General features: G+C 35.6%; 2 protein-coding genes and 2 long non-coding RNA genes across 5 annotated transcripts in view; all 4 read right to left on the bottom strand.

Moving 5' to 3' along the window:
* Positions 1-22: 22 nt before the first annotated feature.
* LOC125253248 (ly6/PLAUR domain-containing protein 2-like) overlaps positions 23-19,429 on the bottom strand; it is a 29,043-nt gene continuing 9,636 nt past the window's right edge. Inside the window, exon 4 of the mRNA XM_048167158.1 lies at positions 23-228. Coding sequence (XP_048023115.1) covers positions 194-228 — 35 coding nt within the window. The 3' untranslated portion in view covers positions 23-193. The remainder of the gene's footprint in view (positions 229-19,429) is intronic.
* Positions 3,915-4,341, bottom strand: LOC125253249. The gene is made up of 2 exons (XR_007181391.1): positions 4,086-4,341; positions 3,915-4,011 (listed from the first exon to the last, which is right to left on the bottom strand). It is a non-coding gene; the product is annotated as an uncharacterized LOC125253249 (long non-coding RNA).
* LOC125253247 (urokinase plasminogen activator surface receptor-like) lies at positions 9,767-17,688 on the bottom strand. 2 transcript variants are annotated; one of them, XM_048167155.1, is made up of 5 exons: positions 17,625-17,688; positions 10,870-10,989; positions 10,433-10,564; positions 10,109-10,216; positions 9,767-9,957 (listed from the first exon to the last, which is right to left on the bottom strand). In XM_048167155.1, exons 1-5 carry the CDS (start codon positions 17,671-17,673, stop codon positions 9,767-9,769), a joined length of 600 nt encoding a protein of 199 aa, XP_048023112.1. In that variant the 5' UTR covers positions 17,674-17,688. The 2 variants fall into 2 exon arrangements, with proteins under 2 accessions (XP_048023112.1, XP_048023111.1); XM_048167154.1 differs by lacking the exon at positions 17,625-17,688 and adding an exon at positions 11,072-11,135.
* Positions 16,325-16,704, bottom strand: LOC125253250. Its single transcript, XR_007181392.1, has 2 exons — positions 16,654-16,704; positions 16,325-16,516 (listed from the first exon to the last, which is right to left on the bottom strand). It is a non-coding gene; the product is annotated as an uncharacterized LOC125253250 (long non-coding RNA).

Raw genomic sequence — 19,429 nt, 5'->3', positions numbered from 1 at the left:
AACTTTTATTTTATGTATGGGAAATGTATAAATCTGTGAGCGCTGATGCAGTAGTTATCTTAATGTATTTTATTAAGATAACTACTGCATCAGCACTTTCAGTTCCTCAAACCAAAGAACAGCAGAGCAACAAACAAGCTTTATTCAGTAAATTAAATCAATTGTGTCTCATATTCAGTTTTTGTGCTGATCTTCACTGTAGAATCTGAAGTCTTGAATCTGGACTCACTGAAACAGGAAGTAGAAGAGCAGAGGAGAGAAGAGCAGGAGGAAGCTTCCCTTAAACACTCCATCTAATCAAGATTATGAAGAAATTATTTTTGATTAATGCTACTACTAATAATAATAGTTATTAAAATGGCATGTTTGTTGTTGATCAATTTCCTCACATTTTTTTAAAAACAATAAAAACTCTATATTATTGTATATTATTATTATTGTTTGTTTGAATTATTGAATGACTTGTATAAATCATTTCCTCATTTTATGTTACTGTAGGTCAAATCAAACTGCACACAGTCAAATGAGGACCAATACCTGCTGCATTGCAAAGGTCAGTGTCACAGCAGTGGAGAGACAACGTCCCTTCATCTATCTGATGGATCCCTGGTACACACTTATCTGCACACACTTTAGATGTGAAGAACACCTTAGAGGAACCTGCAAAAAAGACATAAACAGCCATATAATAAGACAAAACTATTCCAAGATTTGCAGTCATGTGAAGAGATCCACAAGTATACTTTCTCTCCAGCGGTACTTTCACTTTCAGTAAATTAGTACAGCCAGGGTTGCCAACTCTCACGCATCTGGCGTGACACTCACGCTTTCAGCATCAATCTCACGCTCTCACGCACACGCAAGAAATGTCACGCCAAAATCCATTTTTCTCCCCTCTCAATCCGTTACTTTCTGTTGATGACTAGATCACAGCGTTTTAATGACAGGAGAGGAGTTTAAGGCCCACAGCTGTTACATCTCCCTACAGTATTCTCTGATCGTTGATTGGCTGAAAACCTTGCACCTGATACGTCAGTTGCGTGTGAGAAGTTCAGAGAGAGTTCTGAACATAGGGTCGGAGTCGGCACGTGTGAAAGTTTGGAAGACAATCAAGGTAAGCAAATAATAAAATGGTGAGCCTTGTCACTACAGACGTAGCCTTGCCTAATCAGTCTGTGTGCCGAGACTAAGTTACAGACTTCAACTATAGTTGCAAATATTGTCTGACGTGCATTATGATGTGGGCTAGCGAAATTGCTCAATAAAAATAGTCTCATGTAGGGTCCGAAATTAACACCCGCCAAGCGCCAAATGCGGGTAGATTTTCCGTTTGGCGAGCAAATCTCAAAAGGCTATCCGCCACACTGGCGGGTTAATGTTCATACCAAAATATGAAATTTTTAGCGCGCACGAGCAGAGAGAGAGAGCCCCGGCCGCGCGCGCGCACTCAAGCGTCTTTGACAAAGCGGCCAGAGCTTCTTTGCAGCTCAAGTGTGTGTACGTACAGTTAACGCTCTATTTGTTGAGGGCGCTTAGGAAAAAGGATATGTGAAGCTCCTGCCACTGGAAGAAGCGGTCGCCGCCCATTTGTGGCCGCGCACCCATCAAAACCGCGCAGAACGTCTTCAGCACTCCCGGATCGTGCACACTCCGCCGCTGGCCAGTAGTGATGTGTCGTTCTTGAACGATTCGTTCATTTTGAACGAATCTTTTATGTGACTCGGGAAGAACGAGTCGTCTCGGGGGGTGATTCGTTCAGTCGCGCATGTGCAATATTCTACAGGTTCTGTACTGCTAGAAGTAGTTCACCTGATGATTCAATTGATTAGTTCATTTCATGAGTCTTTCGGGTTTTGAGTCGTTCCTTAATCACGTGACAGACCCATACACTATGCTGTGTGACCCAAGCACATTATATTTATTAGTAAATAACGTTAACTCTCCAGTTTTGTTTGAGTTTGTGTTACAACTGTTAAAGCTGAAGTTATCATAACCTTGATGTTTTAAACTAACATTAATAATTCAAATTCAAAATGTTATTTGCTTTTAATTTATGTCATTATGTCCTTTTTGAGCAATCTTCTTATATTAGACCAATATGTCAAGTCTGCCTATGAAAAGCAATTATTATAACAGCAAACTCAAAATTGGAGTAAAAATGAACAAACTAGGCTATAAATACTTTGTATTGTAGGCTTGGATTATTATATTATTATATAGCCTAGTGTTTATTTACAGATAGACAGTCAAAAAGATAAATTAATCAATATTTTATTTATAACAGGGCTTTATTTATTTATAATAACACACCACAGATCCTCAGTAACAAAAACAGTGACAGAAATGTCAGAAATAGCGTATGGGTCTGTTACGTGATTAAGGAAAGACTCAAAACCCGAAAGACTCATGAAGAGAACTAATCAATTCTCTTTCCGGCTCAGAATGCATTGGCTTAGTGTATGGGTCTGTCACGTGTTTAAGGAACGACTCAAAAACCCGAAAGACTCATGAAATGAACTAATGAATTCTCTTTGCAGCTCGGACTGCATTGGTTTAGCATGGGACTGCCTTAAACCCGAAGACTTGTCAGACAAGAGGTGAGGTGAGCTTAATCAGCTTGTCATAAACTGAAGACCCAGGTAATGAATTAATCATTTCTGAATCTTATAGCATTGTAGTTTTGTATTGTTTGTAGTGGGATCAACGTTTGCATAAGTAGTAGATGTGTTGGGGAAGTAACACGTAACATTTTAATTACATTTTGCTAAAATGAACGAAATGAACGAAATGACTCGAAAAAAGATTCGTTCATTTTGTTGAACGAGACTCAAAAGTCCGAGTCAGTAAAATGATCCGAACTTCCCATCACTACTGGCCAGGCCTCTTCTGCTTTACACACCATTCCCGTTATTTTCTCGAGAAAAGGAGTTTTCTCATAGCGTTTGCAACGCAATACTCGTTCCCTTATCTCTCAGGGAACCGAGGTTACGTAAGTAACCGAGTACGTTATATACGTTTTGTTATATAACAACCGATATGACAACTTTAGCACATTTATCAGCTATACATTCATTCAGTGTTTTCCATTAATGACCCTCTGCTGCCGCCTCCGTTTCATAATGAACTGAAAATTTAAAACATACGTTTGCCAACGAACTAAAATCGAAACTGTGATATGGCTTTGTGCCTTTATAAAACAGCAAAAGACAGTGATTAAGTATATATACAGTCTGTCTGTGCTGCGTGTTTTAAAGAGAAGTGAGCGCATTTGCGCACGCGATCAGCTGGTATTGTAAAAAAAAAGCATTGTAAAAAAAAAATGTTTGAACCCTTTTTAATGCCCAGGTACAAGTCAATGCTGTTTCTTTGTTCAATTTGCACACTGTACATGGGTTGAAGCTCTTAATTTTGAGTTTCCATAGTGGACCAGATTGATGCATTTAACCTTAAAATGTACAAAAATTTCTTCTGGGGGGGCATGCCCCCGGACCCCCCTAGCAGAGGTACATCCAACAAAGTTTTACAAATTACAGTGTCAAATAATGTACATTTTCTGAACAAGAATAGGACAACAAAAGCTCCTTTCATGTCAGTAAAGCTATTAATAGAAAATTGAAATGTCTTTGGACAAATATAGATTTGGGCTAAGGCCCGAATGTTTACAATGTCTGGCTCCGCCCCTGTCAGGTAACAAAACTGACAAAAAATAAAATAATTTCACCCCAATGATACTAAGTAAACATGGACTGACATTGATTTTTAAAATTAGGGTTACCAAACATTTTCTCCACGCACATGCGCAAACTGAAATTTTTACAAAGTCTCACTCCAGCCAAAGTCCCAAAGTTGGCAACCCTGGTACAGCAGATTTCCACTTCACACTGGACTTACCAACAGTTTGTTCCAGTACACTCCTCGCACATTTAGAATATCCAACTGGACATGTCTCCACTTTTGCTTTACAGGAACCCGTCGAATTAGGTAAGCACGAGTAACACCTGAGAGAATTTCCTTAAAAACAGAGAGAGACATTCAGTGATCTCTGTGTACCAAATAATACATTAAATACTTGCTGTTTTTTGTACCTCCAGTGAGAAAAATGAAAAGAAGAACGACAGAGACTCTCAGATCCATCGTGTGTCAGGAACAGAATGAAATCACAATACTTCCATTCCTTTTATATCCAGAGATGTATAGTAACGAAGTAGAACTACTTCACTACTGTACTTAAGTACTAAAAGGCGGTATCTGTACTTTACTAGAGTATTATTTTTTTCTCCTACTTCCACTTTTACTTCAGTACATATTTTCGATGAGTTTAATACTTTTACTCAGATATTTTTTTATGTGCTACATCGTTACTCCCCACTGAGCAAATTATGTCCAGAAGACGTCTTTTTGAGGTCTTGTCTCAGGTTGAAAAGACGTCCACTGAGGGGCCAGAATGAAAGTTTTTATGACGTCTTTTTTTGACGTCTTCTGGACATCCGATATAGACGAACACGCAGAATCACCAAAGGAGAAAAATCACAATTTTTAAGCCACCATCGTGGAGATGAGTGTTTGCTTTAGTTGGGCTCTTGACCCTTGCCTTATTAATATTAGAGTTTGTTTGGGCAGTTAACTGAGTCATAACAGCCGGACAAGTAAAGAGAAATGATCAGGTGTTGGTTATGGTCTCACATAACCATTAATTGACCTGAATCACTGAACTCATGAAGAGCCCAATCTCTGAGTTAGATTTACATTATTGATCACAGCAGAACTGTGATTCTACAGCAGAAGATCAGCTTTTACAATATGATTCAAATGATTTCAGAAAAGGTGTGTTGAACAAAAAAAAAAGTATTAATTTTAGGCACACACAGACATCAAGAATCAGCCCGTGAATCTCAACAGTGGTGGCCATCAAAAAGCATGTTGCAGTGCATTCTGGGAGCCACCAATCAAAATTCATCCATGGCTCCCATCATGCATTGCTGCATGAATAAATTATGAGCTTAATTGTCTTAGTAATGTAACGAATGTAGCGGTTCGTACAGTTATTAATCAATTTATGGATGAAATATGAATATAATAATTAAAGCCTTATGAATAAATTATGATTCATATATCGACCCAACGGGGAATTAAACATATATTGTGAATTAATTACCACGAATTATAATCAATTACATATATGTTTAGTTCTGGTTTACTAATTATTTAGAGAAACTGTTGGTTTGTCCAGCAAACTGCAGCTCCTCAGAATGTTATAAAATATTAGGAACGGAGTTATTCTCTGGCCAATGAGAATAAATTCCTATTATAGCATCAAAGCATAAAACGATCGAAAAACGTTAAAGTGACTTGGTCTTTAGTTGAAAGAACAACCAGAACAATCGAGCATGAATTAAGTGTTTAATATATGCAGCTATGACTGAGATTATATGTCTAAAATATATACAGAAGGTATACACATATATATACACAAGAGTGAAAATGAAGAAAAGACAGGAAAAGAAAGATGATCAAAGAATGGCAAATTACACAGTCAAACCTTTTTGAGAGAGCCAGCACAGAAATCAGTTTAAACAAATTTCAGGTAAATTATAATACTTGCTTATTGGTTCAAGTCCGTGTGTAGCAGTTTCAATGCGCCTGGCTGGGTTGGTCCTTTCCGAGAGGGTTTCTCCGGCGGGGTTTTCAAAAGAGGTTTAAACTGAAGAGTAACTTAGTCGAAGAGAGAGAAGAGAGAGAGAGTCTAAGGAAGTGGTCCTCCTGAGCTGCGCGCGTGGTTGGGAAGCGCGGTCACCTGAGGCGTCCGGAGAGACGTGCACGAGACGATCAGGAGAACACCGGGAGAACCAAGGAGAAGGTGTGTGTCGTTGTTTTTATGGAAACCCAAGCTAACACACCTCCTGAATTGTAGCGGCCAATAGAGGCGCAGCACTATTTGGCGGGCAAAGTTCCTTGGTTTGGTCTCCTAGATGAATTTGCATACTTAATGGCTATCAGACCGGATTTCGAGATCGAGTGCTTTCTTCACAGTATCATTAAACACATAGAAAAATGCATATGTCAGCCATGTGACCCACCTCAGTGAATAGCTCGAGTCCGGAGCTTTACGGGGAGATCAAACTCGACAGATCAGAAAGGCATAGACAAGAAGTTATGGTTTACAGACAGGATTCCCCTATTAAAATGCACACTAGCACAAATACACTCATTTAAACACTAGGAAACATGCATAGGCTCTAAAATATATCATGTATATATTCCAGCATAGTGGTAGTTCACATATACAGTTAAAAATGTATGATTGTGTGTTTCTGTATGTGTCTGTGTGTGTGTTTTTGTGTGTCCCTGTGTGTGTGGGGTGTTGGAATGTGGATCTGGTCAGTCTCTGGGGGGGTGCTCCTTTTGAAGTCACCAAAGTGAGGAAGTTGCACTTTCTGTTTACCCTCGCAGGCCCACAAAAGTGTCAAGTGGGCTCATCTTTGGCAGATCTGTTCAGAGCCGGGATGGTTTTACAACCCAGTCCAGCATGCTAAAAGCGTTCTGAACATTCCAAAGTTTATTGATTATCCTGATACGTGTGCATACGCTACAGTAATTTCCTTTATTCTCATATTTTATTTTGTTCTGTTTATGTGACTTTTTAGTAGCTTGTTTTCTAATGTTCAGAGTTGATCTGTTGATCAGAATATGTTGCTTGTCACCGTCATTGAGATTCACAGGCTGATTCTTGATGTCTGTGTGTGCCTAAGAGAAAAAAAATTTTATCATGTGAAATCCTTTAGATTATATTGATAAAGCTGATCTTCTGCTGTAGAATCACAGTTCTGCTGGAATCAATAACGTAAATCTAATTCAGAGATTGGGCTCTTCATGAGTTCAGTGATTCAGGTCAAATAATGATTATGTGAAAACATAATCAACACCTGATCATTTCTCTTTGCTTGTCTGGTTATGACTCAGTTAACTACCCAAACAAACTAATATTAATAAGGCAAGGGTCAACTAAAGCAAACACTCATCTCCACGATGGTGGCTTAAAAATTGTGATTTTTCTCCTTTGGTGATTCTGCGTGTTCGTCTATATCGGATGTCCAGAAGACGTCAAAAAAAGACGTCATAAAAACTTTCATTCTGGCCCCTCAGTGGACGTCTTTTCAACCTGAGACAAGACCTCAAAAAGACGTCTTCTGGACGTAATTTGCTCAGTGGGATGTTAAAGAATGATTTCTATCACATTTTAACTTCCCCTGGGGCCAGTAGCAACATTTGACTTTGTCTATTCAAGTATAAATTGTGTAGACTACACGTGTTGCAGTAGTCTGGGTGAGTAGCTGACAGATGTGGGTATATTTTATTAAACTGTTGGCTTTCCAATACAGTCTGATGATCTGCTGCCATCTGGTGGTAAATAATGGTAAATGTAGTTTTAAAATGTATTAAATTTTACAACATTTTGTAAATGTTCCAAAAAGAAAAAAGCAAGTCTGGAGTTAACATTAATTTATCATTAATTAAATTTTTGATCTTTTAGCTGTCACCTGTTTACTTTGCGAGAAGATGCAATGGAATGAAAGCCTGTTGACTGAATCATTCAGCCAGCGTGAGTGAACCGATCATCTCTCCCACGGCGCGAAAACACGGATGAACATCGGAAGGTATGCTGAAAGACACTGTACTTCATAATATTTATCATCTCTCTTGTAATCGAGACATTAACAAAGACATTTTCATCATGTTAGACATAAGATTAATGAATGTATACATATTGTAAATGACTTTAATAAACTTACTTTTCCTGATATAACCTTCAGTAAATTCAATTAAAGGGTTTGAAATGAAAGGGTTTGTTCACCCAAAAATGAAAATCCAGTCATTAATTACTTATTTTTGGCCAGCTCCTGCGTCAGCATCATACTCATGTGTCGTGCTGATCACGTGAACAGTGTCGGGGCGTTGACTAACCTGGAAGCACTGAACGTAAATAACGTATGAGAATGACACAGAAGAGAAGATATTGAATAAAATCATTATTTTTGTTTTTGATCACAAAAAGTGTTCTCGCCACTTCATAAAATTAAAGTTGAACCACTGCAGTCACGTGGACTATTTTAAATCTTTACCTGTCTGGACCTTGAAAGTTTTGGTTAAATTGCACAAAAATATCCTAATTTGTGTTCCAAAGATGAACGAAGGTCTTAAGGGTGTGGAACGACATGAGGGTGAGTATTTAAAGACAGAATTTTTATTTTTGGGTGAACTAACCCTTTCATTTCTTTTCGACTGGATGACATGGGGGTGAGTAAATTATCAAGAAATGTTAATTCTTAAGTGAACTAATCCTTTAAGCTAGTCCAACACCGAGTGTTTGATGATGCAATTCTTTGAAATGATTATTTGCATTTTATTACTTTTTGTTTAATTTTGGGGATAACTCTGATGTTTTCTTGTGGTATTTCTTGTCGAAGGTATCATGCAGTATTATAGAAGAGGACACAGTAAGCAAGGCTGATTTTATGCTGAGTTTACTTTTTTCCCGTCGAGGGAAAAAACTGACTTTAAGTATTTATAAGAAAGTTTCTCTTAATTCTTAAAGAACCATAGTTTTTACTCAGTTGTGGTGAAAAGAAGCTTCTATAATATGATTTTAACTAAATTAGAAAGCTGAGACTTTTCCAGTAACTCAATAAAACAAAAATGTGTTTCTGGGTCAAAATGACTCAAAATGAGCAAGTTCATTATTGTGAAATTTTTTCAATATTTCGACAGACATATTCAGGGTTTCTTTTAGCTCTTTCAGGGAGTTTAACGTGAGTTCAGGGCATCCTCTCACTTGGTACATTACAATAATAAAAAGTAAAAAAAAAAAAAAAAAAAAAAAAAAAAAAGTATTGTAGGAGCCATTTGTAGTATTGTAAATTTTGTTGTCCACTGAGGTGCGCTGTGACTCAATATAATCAGAACACCTGGTAACAAGTGTGCTTGTTGGTAATTTGGAAGCACAGTTTTTGACCAGGGTAGCTTGCAAGAAGGTGGAATATTATGGATTGTTTCCCACAGAACAAAAATTTTAAAAAGACAAAGTCAGAATTGCGAGATATAAACTCACAATTCTGCCTTTTTTTCTTGCAATTATGAGTTTATATCTCGAAATTCTGACTTTATAAATAACAATTGCAACTTTATTACATGCAATTCTGAGATAAAAAAAAAAAAAAAAAAAAAAAAAAAAAAAATTGTGAAATTAAAGTCACCTTTACCTTTTTTATTAGGTGTCATCAACATCAAGGAATGAGACACATGAAGTGGATTTAAGGCAATGTTTATTCAATGGAACAAAAGAAAGACATTGTTTGCTTCTGTGGACTCTGTTCACATGAAAAACTTGCTCACTCCTGTTATCAAAGACAAATGCTTAAAGAAAAGCCATAATTATTAATGGAGCTCAAACTATCAAATTGCTATTTATTGTCAGATATAATAATCAACACTCAAACAAAAACTGAGTAATATACAAAACTTTTAATTGCATGATGTGCATGAGGTAAAATGATAAACATTTACAAAGTATTTGTAAAATTTTATCATAATATCTGTTTATTTCTCTTGTTGCATTTGTGATATTTAACTGAACAGGAAAATCCTGATATTGAGAACACAATTATTGTTTTACAAAAAATGTATTGAATCAATAAAGAAATAATTCTAATATTTTCCTCTGATAGATGATTTGATATATGTATTATTGTAGGATGAAGAGCTGCTGGATTCAGTGCAGCAGGAAGTAGGAGAGCAGAGAACAGCAGAGGAACAGGAAGCTCTGGGAGACACTCTGAGCACCGTTACACAGGTTCCCCTCACAACATGAGATGCTCTGTAAGTCACTAACTGATGCTGTGGTGCCACAAATAGATTTAGATGCACAGCCTTTTACAGAAACTGACTGGCCTCCAGAAGTCGCTGATGAAAAGGGAAAAAAAAAAAAAAAAAAAAAAAAAAAAAGTTGATTCAGTCTAAGCTGGACATTGGTATATGTGATCTGTGTCAAATGTTTAAACCTAAGAGTTTAAAAGATCATGACTTTAATCTTTGTTCTTTTCCAGATTCTCACCTGTTGCTGTAATGCAGCGGTCTTCATCCCCAAAACAGTTCAAAGTGTTTGAGCAGCTCTGAACATCACAGGTGTAACATGTCTTTCCATTGGGGACATTAGAGGGATCTACAGGGAGGAAAACAAGTATTATTTGAATTTAATTTTCTGTATAAAATATAGCATCTAATGAAACAACACTCCTTTAGCTGCTCCATTCAATCTGTTCATGACAGAAAGCCACACCCTGCGTTTTTATTTTCTGATTGAATGTCATTTGGAAGTAAAATGAGTGTTGACTTTAAAGAAGATAGTTATTTGCACATGATCATTGAAGGACAATACCTGGAGCATCTTGGAGGTTACACTGATCTGTGTTACAGCAGGAAATAGTCGACTTTAAAGTGCCTATGTTCAGGGACCCACTTTGACAGGCAGGAGCACAATCTTTAATCTTCACTTTAGTACTAATGTCACCTAAAAACATGAATGATACAGGAAAGACCAGTTAAACTGCACAGTATTTTGATGGAAAATGTAATTATAAATATGACAAATATGTTGCATTTTTCTCATTTCAAACATTTTTTATATACAAAATCATAATCTGAGAGAAAACGATTAAATATCAGAAATATATGTAGAATATTCTGTGTTTGAAATTGTAAATTCCACCATAAAAACGAGTAGCTGTTCTGTTGCAGCACCAGTAAATAACAGCAGCATCTCCAATCAGCCAATCAGTCGAATATAACAGTAAATTTCAATCATATTGGACTTACCAGCTTGTGCCACTCCTGTTGAACTCATGCACTGAGAAAATCCACTAGGACATGTTTTTAACTTCTGATCTGCACAAGAACCTTTCAGACCCATACACTCATAACAGCTGAGAGAGTGTCCTTTAGTAATAAAACAGAGAGAGATGCATCAGTGATCTGTTATCATTCTCAGTAACATCACAAACATTATTTGTCTTTGTACCTGCAGTGAAAAGAATGAAGAAAAGAAAAACTGAGATTTGCAGATCCATCTTTGATCAGAAGGTGAATGTAATGTCTGTTTCAGTGCCCATTTTATAGCTTATCAAAAGGGGAGGGTCTTCATGAGAAAATGAAAGTGTAACAGAAATATACCCATTTCTTGAAACAGAAACTTAAGCTTACATAATTTACTTAATGCCAATTAAAGATCAAGGAAGGTTTAATAAAGGAATTGCAATAAATGTATAGGTTTAACCAACATTCATAAAGTGATAGTTCACACAAAAATGAAAATTATATCATCTTTTATTTCCCTCATGTCATTCAAATCCAGTATGTCTGGAACACAGAAGTGTTCAACAGAAGAAAGTAAATATCTGCTTGTGTTCTGCAGAAGAAAGAAAATTCTATTTAATTAGAAAGGCTTTAGGGATTAGGATTCAGTGAGGAGGATGGGAAGTTGAAACAGGAAGCAGTTAAATAATAGAATATCTAGTTAGTTGTATATGGCCAACACCTACACAGGAAATTTGATCAACCTGTTTAAACAGAGCCAATAAGTTTTAATTTCTCAGAAATCATGGATAAGTCTTGAGACATTCTGAAAGACAAAAATCTTGTCCTAGAATGAGAAACAACTTAAACACAGTATATTTTAAATATTTGTTTAATGGCATTTATGAATTAAGGCTAGTATCACTGATGTCTCTATGAAACTGATTTTTTTTTTTAAATGTTAATTATAGACACTGAACATTACAGTAGAACTAAAATCTATCAATTTTTTTATTAGGCTTTAAAAAATAACTTTTAAGTAAACTTAAAACAATCTTCACATAAACCCATTATAATAAGTGTCATATTTACCTGTGGCCTTTCAACCTGTCTAACAGCACAGTAAAATCCCAGAGTTAAATCAACTCTGTTCAGAGGACATTTGGTCCCTCTTTAAATAGTGATAAAGTAACACTGAAACAGAGTTAATTTTAATCAGATAATTAAGCAATTACTTAAGTGATGATTGAATATTAATGATGAACACCTGCTCTTATAGCAAGCAGAATCACTGAAGAAAAGACAAACACAAGAACTACAACTGACTTCAGTCACAGCCTTAGATGAAATCAACTGAAGATAAAAGACATTGGGGCGGTTTCCCGGACAGAGATTAAGCCTAGTCCTAGAATAAAATGGCCCTTTAAACCAGATTAACAGAAATCTGCTTTCTCTGTCATGGTTTAAAATAGTCCTAGACTTAGTCTAGTCCAGAGTTTAATAAGATGATTTCCTGGAGGAAGACTAGAGCTACTCCAGGACTACATTGAGGCTTAAATTAAACCTACCAGGAGGCAGGTTTAATTTCAGATTAACGCTGTGTTTCAAAGAAGACACATGCATTACTTGGATATATATCGATATTGATATACACTGATGTATGTATGTATGTGTGTGTGTATGTGTGTATATGTGTATCCAATCTGACTTCTGACCTGTAATAATTTTAGATCAGATTCCAATCAGATAGACAAAAAGTTTTCAGATTTGGACTGACAGTGTGAACATAGTCAAGTTTGACCCCTTTTCAAGAAGGTGATTTTGATTCTCTGATGGCTTTCATTAGGTTGTTATTCTCTCTCTTTCTTTACTTTTCTTTATTCTGTATACATGCTTTTCTTAGTAGCTGTATATACTTATAGTTTCCTTTATTAAACTCATTTTATCTGCGCTTGATTGTGTCTGTGTTTGCTCACAAATCAAAGTCACTTAGACGTTTGATAACTGCTGAAATCACATGACTTTGACGCTCCGAATCACTGATTTGATTTGTAAAGCTCTGAAGCAGTGTTTTGAAATCGGCCATCACTATAGGCTATTGTTGAAAAGTCATTATTTTAGGGGGTTTTTCGCGCACAAAAAGTATTCTTGTCGCTTTATAATATTAAGATAGAACCACTGAACTCACATCAGCTGTTTCAAATATGTATTTAGTAGGCCTACATATGGACCTTGAGAGTTTCAATGGCTTTGTTCTCAATAGAGGCTTCACTGAACCATCGGATTTCATCAACAATATCTTAATTTGTGTTCCGAAGATGAACGAAGATCTTACGGGTATAGAACGACATGAGGGTGAGTAATAAATGACATTATTCTCATTTTTGGGTGAACTAACCCTTTAAGACAGTTATATACCGTTATCAACATGTTATGTTGAAATTCGTCTCTGAGAGAATATGCTCCGTTAATACAGTGTCCGATGCTTTCAGCTCCGTAACTTTTTACTTTCACTTTCTGTAGTGAATATTGACCGAGGTTAAGACTTTTTCTCCGGCATAACTCAAAGTTTGTACATTGCTTGTGTGATATCCATTGGCTCGCCTTCTTGGTTTAAAACGGAAAGATTTCCAATATTGCGATGTAGGCTAACCCCTTTTTTCACTGTTTGCCACATAACTTGCACGAATATAAGAATATAATGCAACATTCACTTACACACAGTTCAGTAAGCTTTTACAGAAGTTCACAGAAGTTATTAAACTTCAGTGTGTTGATTTTGATTTAAAAATATTTTGTAGTTCGTATTAATTTACCAAAACCTGGTTTTTACTAGAAAATGTTTCCCCCCAGACGATTTAACTTAGGGAAGACCCTGTATGTGCACAAGTAAAACAAATACATTTGAAAATGATGTTAAAGAATGATTTCTATCACATTTTAACTTCCCCTGGGGTCAGTAGCAACATTTGACTTTGTCTATTCAAGTATAAATTGTGTAGACTACACGTGTTGCAGTAGTCTGGGTGAGTAGCTGACAGATGTGGGTATATTTTATTAAACTGTTGGCTTTCCAATACAGTCTGATGATCTGCTGCCATCTGGTGGTAAATAATGGTAAATGTAGTTTTAAAATGTATTCAAATTTTACAACATTTTGCAACAGTTCCAAAAAGAAAAAAGCAAGTCTGGAGTTAACATTAATTTATCATTAATTAAATTTTTGATCTTTTAGCTGTCACCTGTTTACTTTGCGAGAAGATGCAATGGAATGAAAGCCTGTTGACTGAATCATTCAGCCAGCGTGAGTGAACCGATCATCTCTCCCACGGCGCGAAAACACGGATGAACATCGGAAGGTATGCTGAAAGACACTGTACTTCATAATATTTATCATCTCACTTGTAATCGAGACATTAACAAAGACATTTTCGTCATGTTAGACATAAGATTAATGAATGTATACATATTGTAAATGACTTTAATAAACTTACTTTTCCTGATATAACCTTCAGTAAATTCAATTAAAGGGTTTGAAATGAAAGGGTTTGTTCACCCAAAAATGAAAATCCAGTCATTAATTACTTATTTTTGGCCAGCTCCTGCGTCAGCATCATACTCATGTGTCGTGCTGATCACATGAACAGCGTTGGGGCGTTGACTAACCTGGAAGCACTGAACGTAAATAACGTATGAGAATGACACAGAAGAGAAGATATTGAATAAAATCATTATTTTTGTTTTTGATCACAAAAAGTGTTCTCGCCGCTTCATAAAATTAAAGTTGAACCACTGCAGTCACGTGGACTATTTTAAATCTTTACCTGTCTGGACCTTGAAAGTTTTGGTTAAATTGCACAAAAATATCCTAATTTGTGTTCCAAAGATGAACGAAGGTCTTAAGGGTGTGGAACGACATGAGGGTGAGTATTTAAAGACAGAATTTTCATTTTTGGGTGAACTAACCCTTTCATTTCTTTTCGACTGGATGACATGGGGTGAGTAAATTATCAAGAAATGTTAATTCTTAAGTGAACTAATCCTATAAGCTAGTCCCACACCGATTGTTTGATGATGCAATTCTTTGAAATGATTATTTGCATTTTATTACTTTTTGTTTAATTTTGGGGATAACTCTGATGTTTTCTTGTGGTATTTCTTGTCGAAGGTATCATGCAGTATTATAGAAGAGGACACAGTAAGCAAGGCTGATTTTATGCTGAGTTACTTTTTTCCCGTCGAGGGAAAAAACTGACTTTAAGTATTTATAAGAAAGTTTCTCTTAATTCTTAAAGAACCATAGTTTTTACTCAGTTGTGGTGAAAACAAGCTTCTATAATATTATTTTAACTAAATTAGAAAGCTGAGACTTTTCCAGTAACTCAATAAAACAAAAATGTGTTTCTGGGTCAAAGTGACTCAAAATGAGCAAGTTCATTATTGTGAAATTTTTTTCAATATTTCGACAGACATATTCAGTGTTTCTTTTAACTCTTTCAGGGAGTTTAACATGTGAGGTTCAGGGGATCCTCTCACTTGGTACATTACAATAATAAAAAGTTAAAAAAAAAGTATTGTAGGAGCCATTTGTTGTATTGTAAAGTTTTTGTTGTCCACTGAGGTGCGCTGTGACTCAGTATATTTTAGAAAACCTGGCTAACAAGTGTGCTTGTTGGTAATTTGGAAGCACAGTTTTTGACCAGGGTAGCTTGCAAGAAGGTGGATTATTATGGATGATTGTTTCCCACAGAACAAAAAATTTAAAAAGACAATTGTGTCTTTTTTCTGAGAAAACAAGTCAGAATTGCGAGATATAAACTCACAATTCTGACTTTTTTTCTTGCAATTATGAGTTTATATCTCGAAATTCTGACTTTATAAATCACAATTGCAACTTTATTAATGCAATCTGAGATTTAAAAAAAAAAATCAGAATTGTGAAATTAAAAAGTCACCTTTACCTTTTTTATTTTTTATTAGGTGTCATCAGCATCAAGGAATGAGAGACACAGGAAGTGGATTTAAGGCAATGTTTATTCATTGGAACAAAAGAAAGACATTGTTTGCTTCTATGGACTCTGTTCACATGAAAAACTTGCTCACTCCTGTTATCAAAGACAAATGCTTAAAGAAAAGCCATAACAATTATTAATAGACCTCAAACTATCAAATTGCTATTTATTGTCAGATATAATAATCAACACAAACAAAAACTGAGTTATATACAAAACTTTTAATTGCATGATGTGCATGAGGTAAAATGATAAACATTTACAAAGTATTTGTAAAATGTTATCATAATATCTGTTTATTTCTCTTGTTGCATTTGTGATATTTAACTGAACAGGAAAATCCTGATATTGAGAACTCAATTATTGTTTTACAAAAAATGTATTGAATCAATAAAGAAATAATTCTAATATTGTCCTCTGATAGATGATTTGATATATGTATTATTGTAGGATGAAGAGCTGCTGGATTCAGTGCAGCAGGAAGTAGGAGAGCAGAGAACAGCAGAGGAACAGGAAGCTCTGGGAGACACTCTGAGCACTGTTACACAGGTTCCCCTCACAACATGAGATGCTCTGTAAATCACTAACTGATGCTGTGGTGCCACAAATAGATTTAGATGCACAGCCTTTTAAAGAAACTGACTGACCTCCAGAAGTCGCTGATGAAAAGAAAGAAAAAAAAGGTTGATTCAGTCTAAGCTTGGACTTTGGTATATGTGATCTGTGTCATAATGTTTAAACCTAAGAGAGTTTAAAAGATCATGACTTTAATCTTTGTTCTTTTTCAGATTCTCACCTGTTACTGTAATGCAGCGGTCTTCATCCCCTGTACAGATTCAAAGTTTGTTTGAGCAGCTCTGAACATCACAGGAGTAACATGTCTTTCCATTCGGGGACATTAGAGGGATCTACAGGAGGAAAACAAGTATTATTTGAATGTAATTTTCTGTATAAAATATAATATCTAATGAAACAACACTCCTTTAGCTGCTCTATTCAATCTGTTCATGACAGAAAGTCCACACCCTGCCTTTTATTTTCCTGATTGAATGTCATATTTGGAAGTAAAATGAGTGTTGACTTTAAAGAAGATAGTTATTTGCATGATCATTGAAGTACAATACCTGGAGCATCTTGGAGGTTACACTGGTCTGTGTTACAGCAGGAAGTAGTTGTCTTTGCAGTGCCTAAGTTCAGGGACCCACTTTGACAGGCAGGAATACAATTCTTAACCTTCACTTTAGTACTAATGTCACCTAAAAACATGAACGATACAGGAAAGACCAATTAAACTGCACATTATTTTGATGGAAAATTTTATTATAAATATGACAAATATGTTGCATTTTTCTCATTTCAAACATTTTTTTATATACAAAACCATAATCTGAGAGAAAACAGATTAAATATCAGAAATATATGTAGAATATTCTGTGTTTGAAATTGTAAATTCCACCATAAAAACGAGTAGCTGTTCTGTTGCAGCACCAGTAAATAACAGCAGCATCTCCAATCAGCCAATCAGTCAAATATAACAGTAAATTTCAATCATATTGGACTTACCAGCTTGTGCCACAGATGTTGAACTCAAGCACTGAGAAGATCCACTAGGACATGTTTTTAACCTTCTGATCTGCACAAGAACCTGTCAGACCCATACACTCATAACAGCTGAGAGAGTGTCCTGTCAGTAATAATACAGAGAGAGATGCATCAGTGATCTGTTATTATTCTCAGTAACATCACAAACATTATTTGTCTTTGTACCTGCAGTGAAAAGAATGAAGAGAAGAAAAACTGAGATTTGCAGATCCATCTTTGATCAGGAGGAGAATGAAATAACGTCTGTTTCAGTGCCCATTTTATAGCTTATCAAAAGGGGAGGATCTTCATGAGAAAATGAAAGTTTAACAGACATTTCTTGAAACAGAAACTTAAGCTTACATAATTTACTTAGTTTAATGCCAATTACAGTTTTTTTCATTTGCTAACATACATTTGTCCAATCTTTAGTCACATTTTCAAAACTCTAAACACATTTAGCAGAACATCCGTCTGTTGTGGCCATACCATGAACACAATTCATGTCGTTTTCACACAAAATGCAATCAATTAACACATTTCTTAAATGCTTAAATTTTCTTTTCATATAAGCTTACCTCATACCAAAATCATGGATCTTTCTCATCTTATTTGCAAATGCTTAAACACAGCAAGTCAGAAATGAAGACCTAATAATGTTCCAATCTTTAAATATAGGATAAAACCTCTAATTCTGCAACAACAGCAGCTCAAAAGTATTGAAAAAAAATATATAAAACAAATACTGAAACAATTGATAAGCATTTTTAATTAGCAGATCACTGAAATATTGAGAAATAGCAGATTCCAGTCTCAGTTGGAAGCATAGTCAGGGGTTGAACTTCTTTCCATTACATGGACATACACAGTAAAATAGGACTCTTTGAATCGGATTTGTTCAGTGTGGATGAAGAACAACACAGAGGAGCAGAGAGAAAATAATATCTGGGTAAGGGAGAAGAATAGATGAAGGAGGAAAGGAGAAGTTGGATCAGGACAAGGGAGAAGAAGAGGTATGGGAGAGGAGGAAGAATGCTGGACTGTGCATCTCTGTTTTTTTTTTCACTTACACGTGGAACCTATGAAAGCTTATTTCTGCTATGAATAGAAAATAAAAAAGGTAATTATGTCTTTTTATCTCACAATTCTGACTTTTTAAACTCAATTCCTATAGTTTATATATCACAATTCTGAGGGGGAAAAGTCTGAATTGTGAGATGTATATTCACAATTGCAAAATAAAAAAAATAAAAAATAGAATTGTGAGATAAAAAGTCACAATTACCTTTTATACTTTTTTTTATTCTGTGGTGGAAAAAAGCTTCAACAGTAACCAAAGGCCATGTATGTTGGATTTGTTGTTGATCAATGGCAGCAATTTCATGTTTTCACTGTTCAGTAAAAGATTCCACTACCACTGAAACTGAATTATAAAAACAATGGATTTCATATTTCTGCATAGGGGACTCATCTGACCAGTAGCTGCCCTGACAGTTCTGTTACTTTCACATCCTCTACTTCTGTTGCCAAGAATGCACACATTCAGACTTCTCCAGTTAGAACCGAAACATGACAAGTAATGCATTTTTCATAATGCCATCAACTGTTAGTATTTTGACAGTCATTGTGCTTTGATTGACTATATGTTCATGTTAAATAGAAAACTAGTGCTATGTTTTGACAGAACGACTCGATTTTACAAGTGTTTTACCAAGCGTTTACCAATACTTAAAGTACTTATTCTAAACTCTTGACACAGCAACACACAATTAGCCAAATAGTTCATTTTCTGCCCAAAACCATATTTTGTTAAATAAACACAAACTCTACATTTCAAAATGCTAAAAACCTTTTTCAACACATACTAATTCTATAAAAAAACACCGCAAACCTGATTCAAAATAGAGTTGTCCTGTCAAAACATAGCACTAGTTTTCTATTCAACATGAACATATAGTCATTCTGACTTTTTTCCCTCAGAATTGTGATAT

The sequence above is a fragment of the Megalobrama amblycephala genome, linkage group LG18 (genome assembly GCF_018812025.1).
Source record: "Megalobrama amblycephala isolate DHTTF-2021 linkage group LG18, ASM1881202v1, whole genome shotgun sequence".
Taxonomy (NCBI): domain Eukaryota; kingdom Metazoa; phylum Chordata; class Actinopteri; order Cypriniformes; family Xenocyprididae; genus Megalobrama; species Megalobrama amblycephala.
The sequence above is the reverse complement of the archived record's forward strand: the minus strand, read 5'-3'. Positions and strand labels throughout refer to the sequence as shown.

Excerpts from the sequence above, each read along its gene's own strand:
- LOC125253247 (XM_048167155.1), bottom strand. The coding sequence starts at position 17,673 with ATGGATCTGCAAATCTCAGTTTTTCTTCTCTTCATTCTTTTCACTGCA. Across the intron at positions 10,217-10,432 it reads TAACCTCCAAGATGCTCCAG|ATCCCTCTAATGTCCCCAAT; the intron begins GTATTGTCCTTC and ends TCCTCCCTGTAG. Across the intron at positions 9,958-10,108 it reads CCGCTGCATTACAGCAACAG|CGACTTCTGGAGGCCAGTCA; the intron begins GTGAGAATCTGG and ends CCTTTTCATCAG.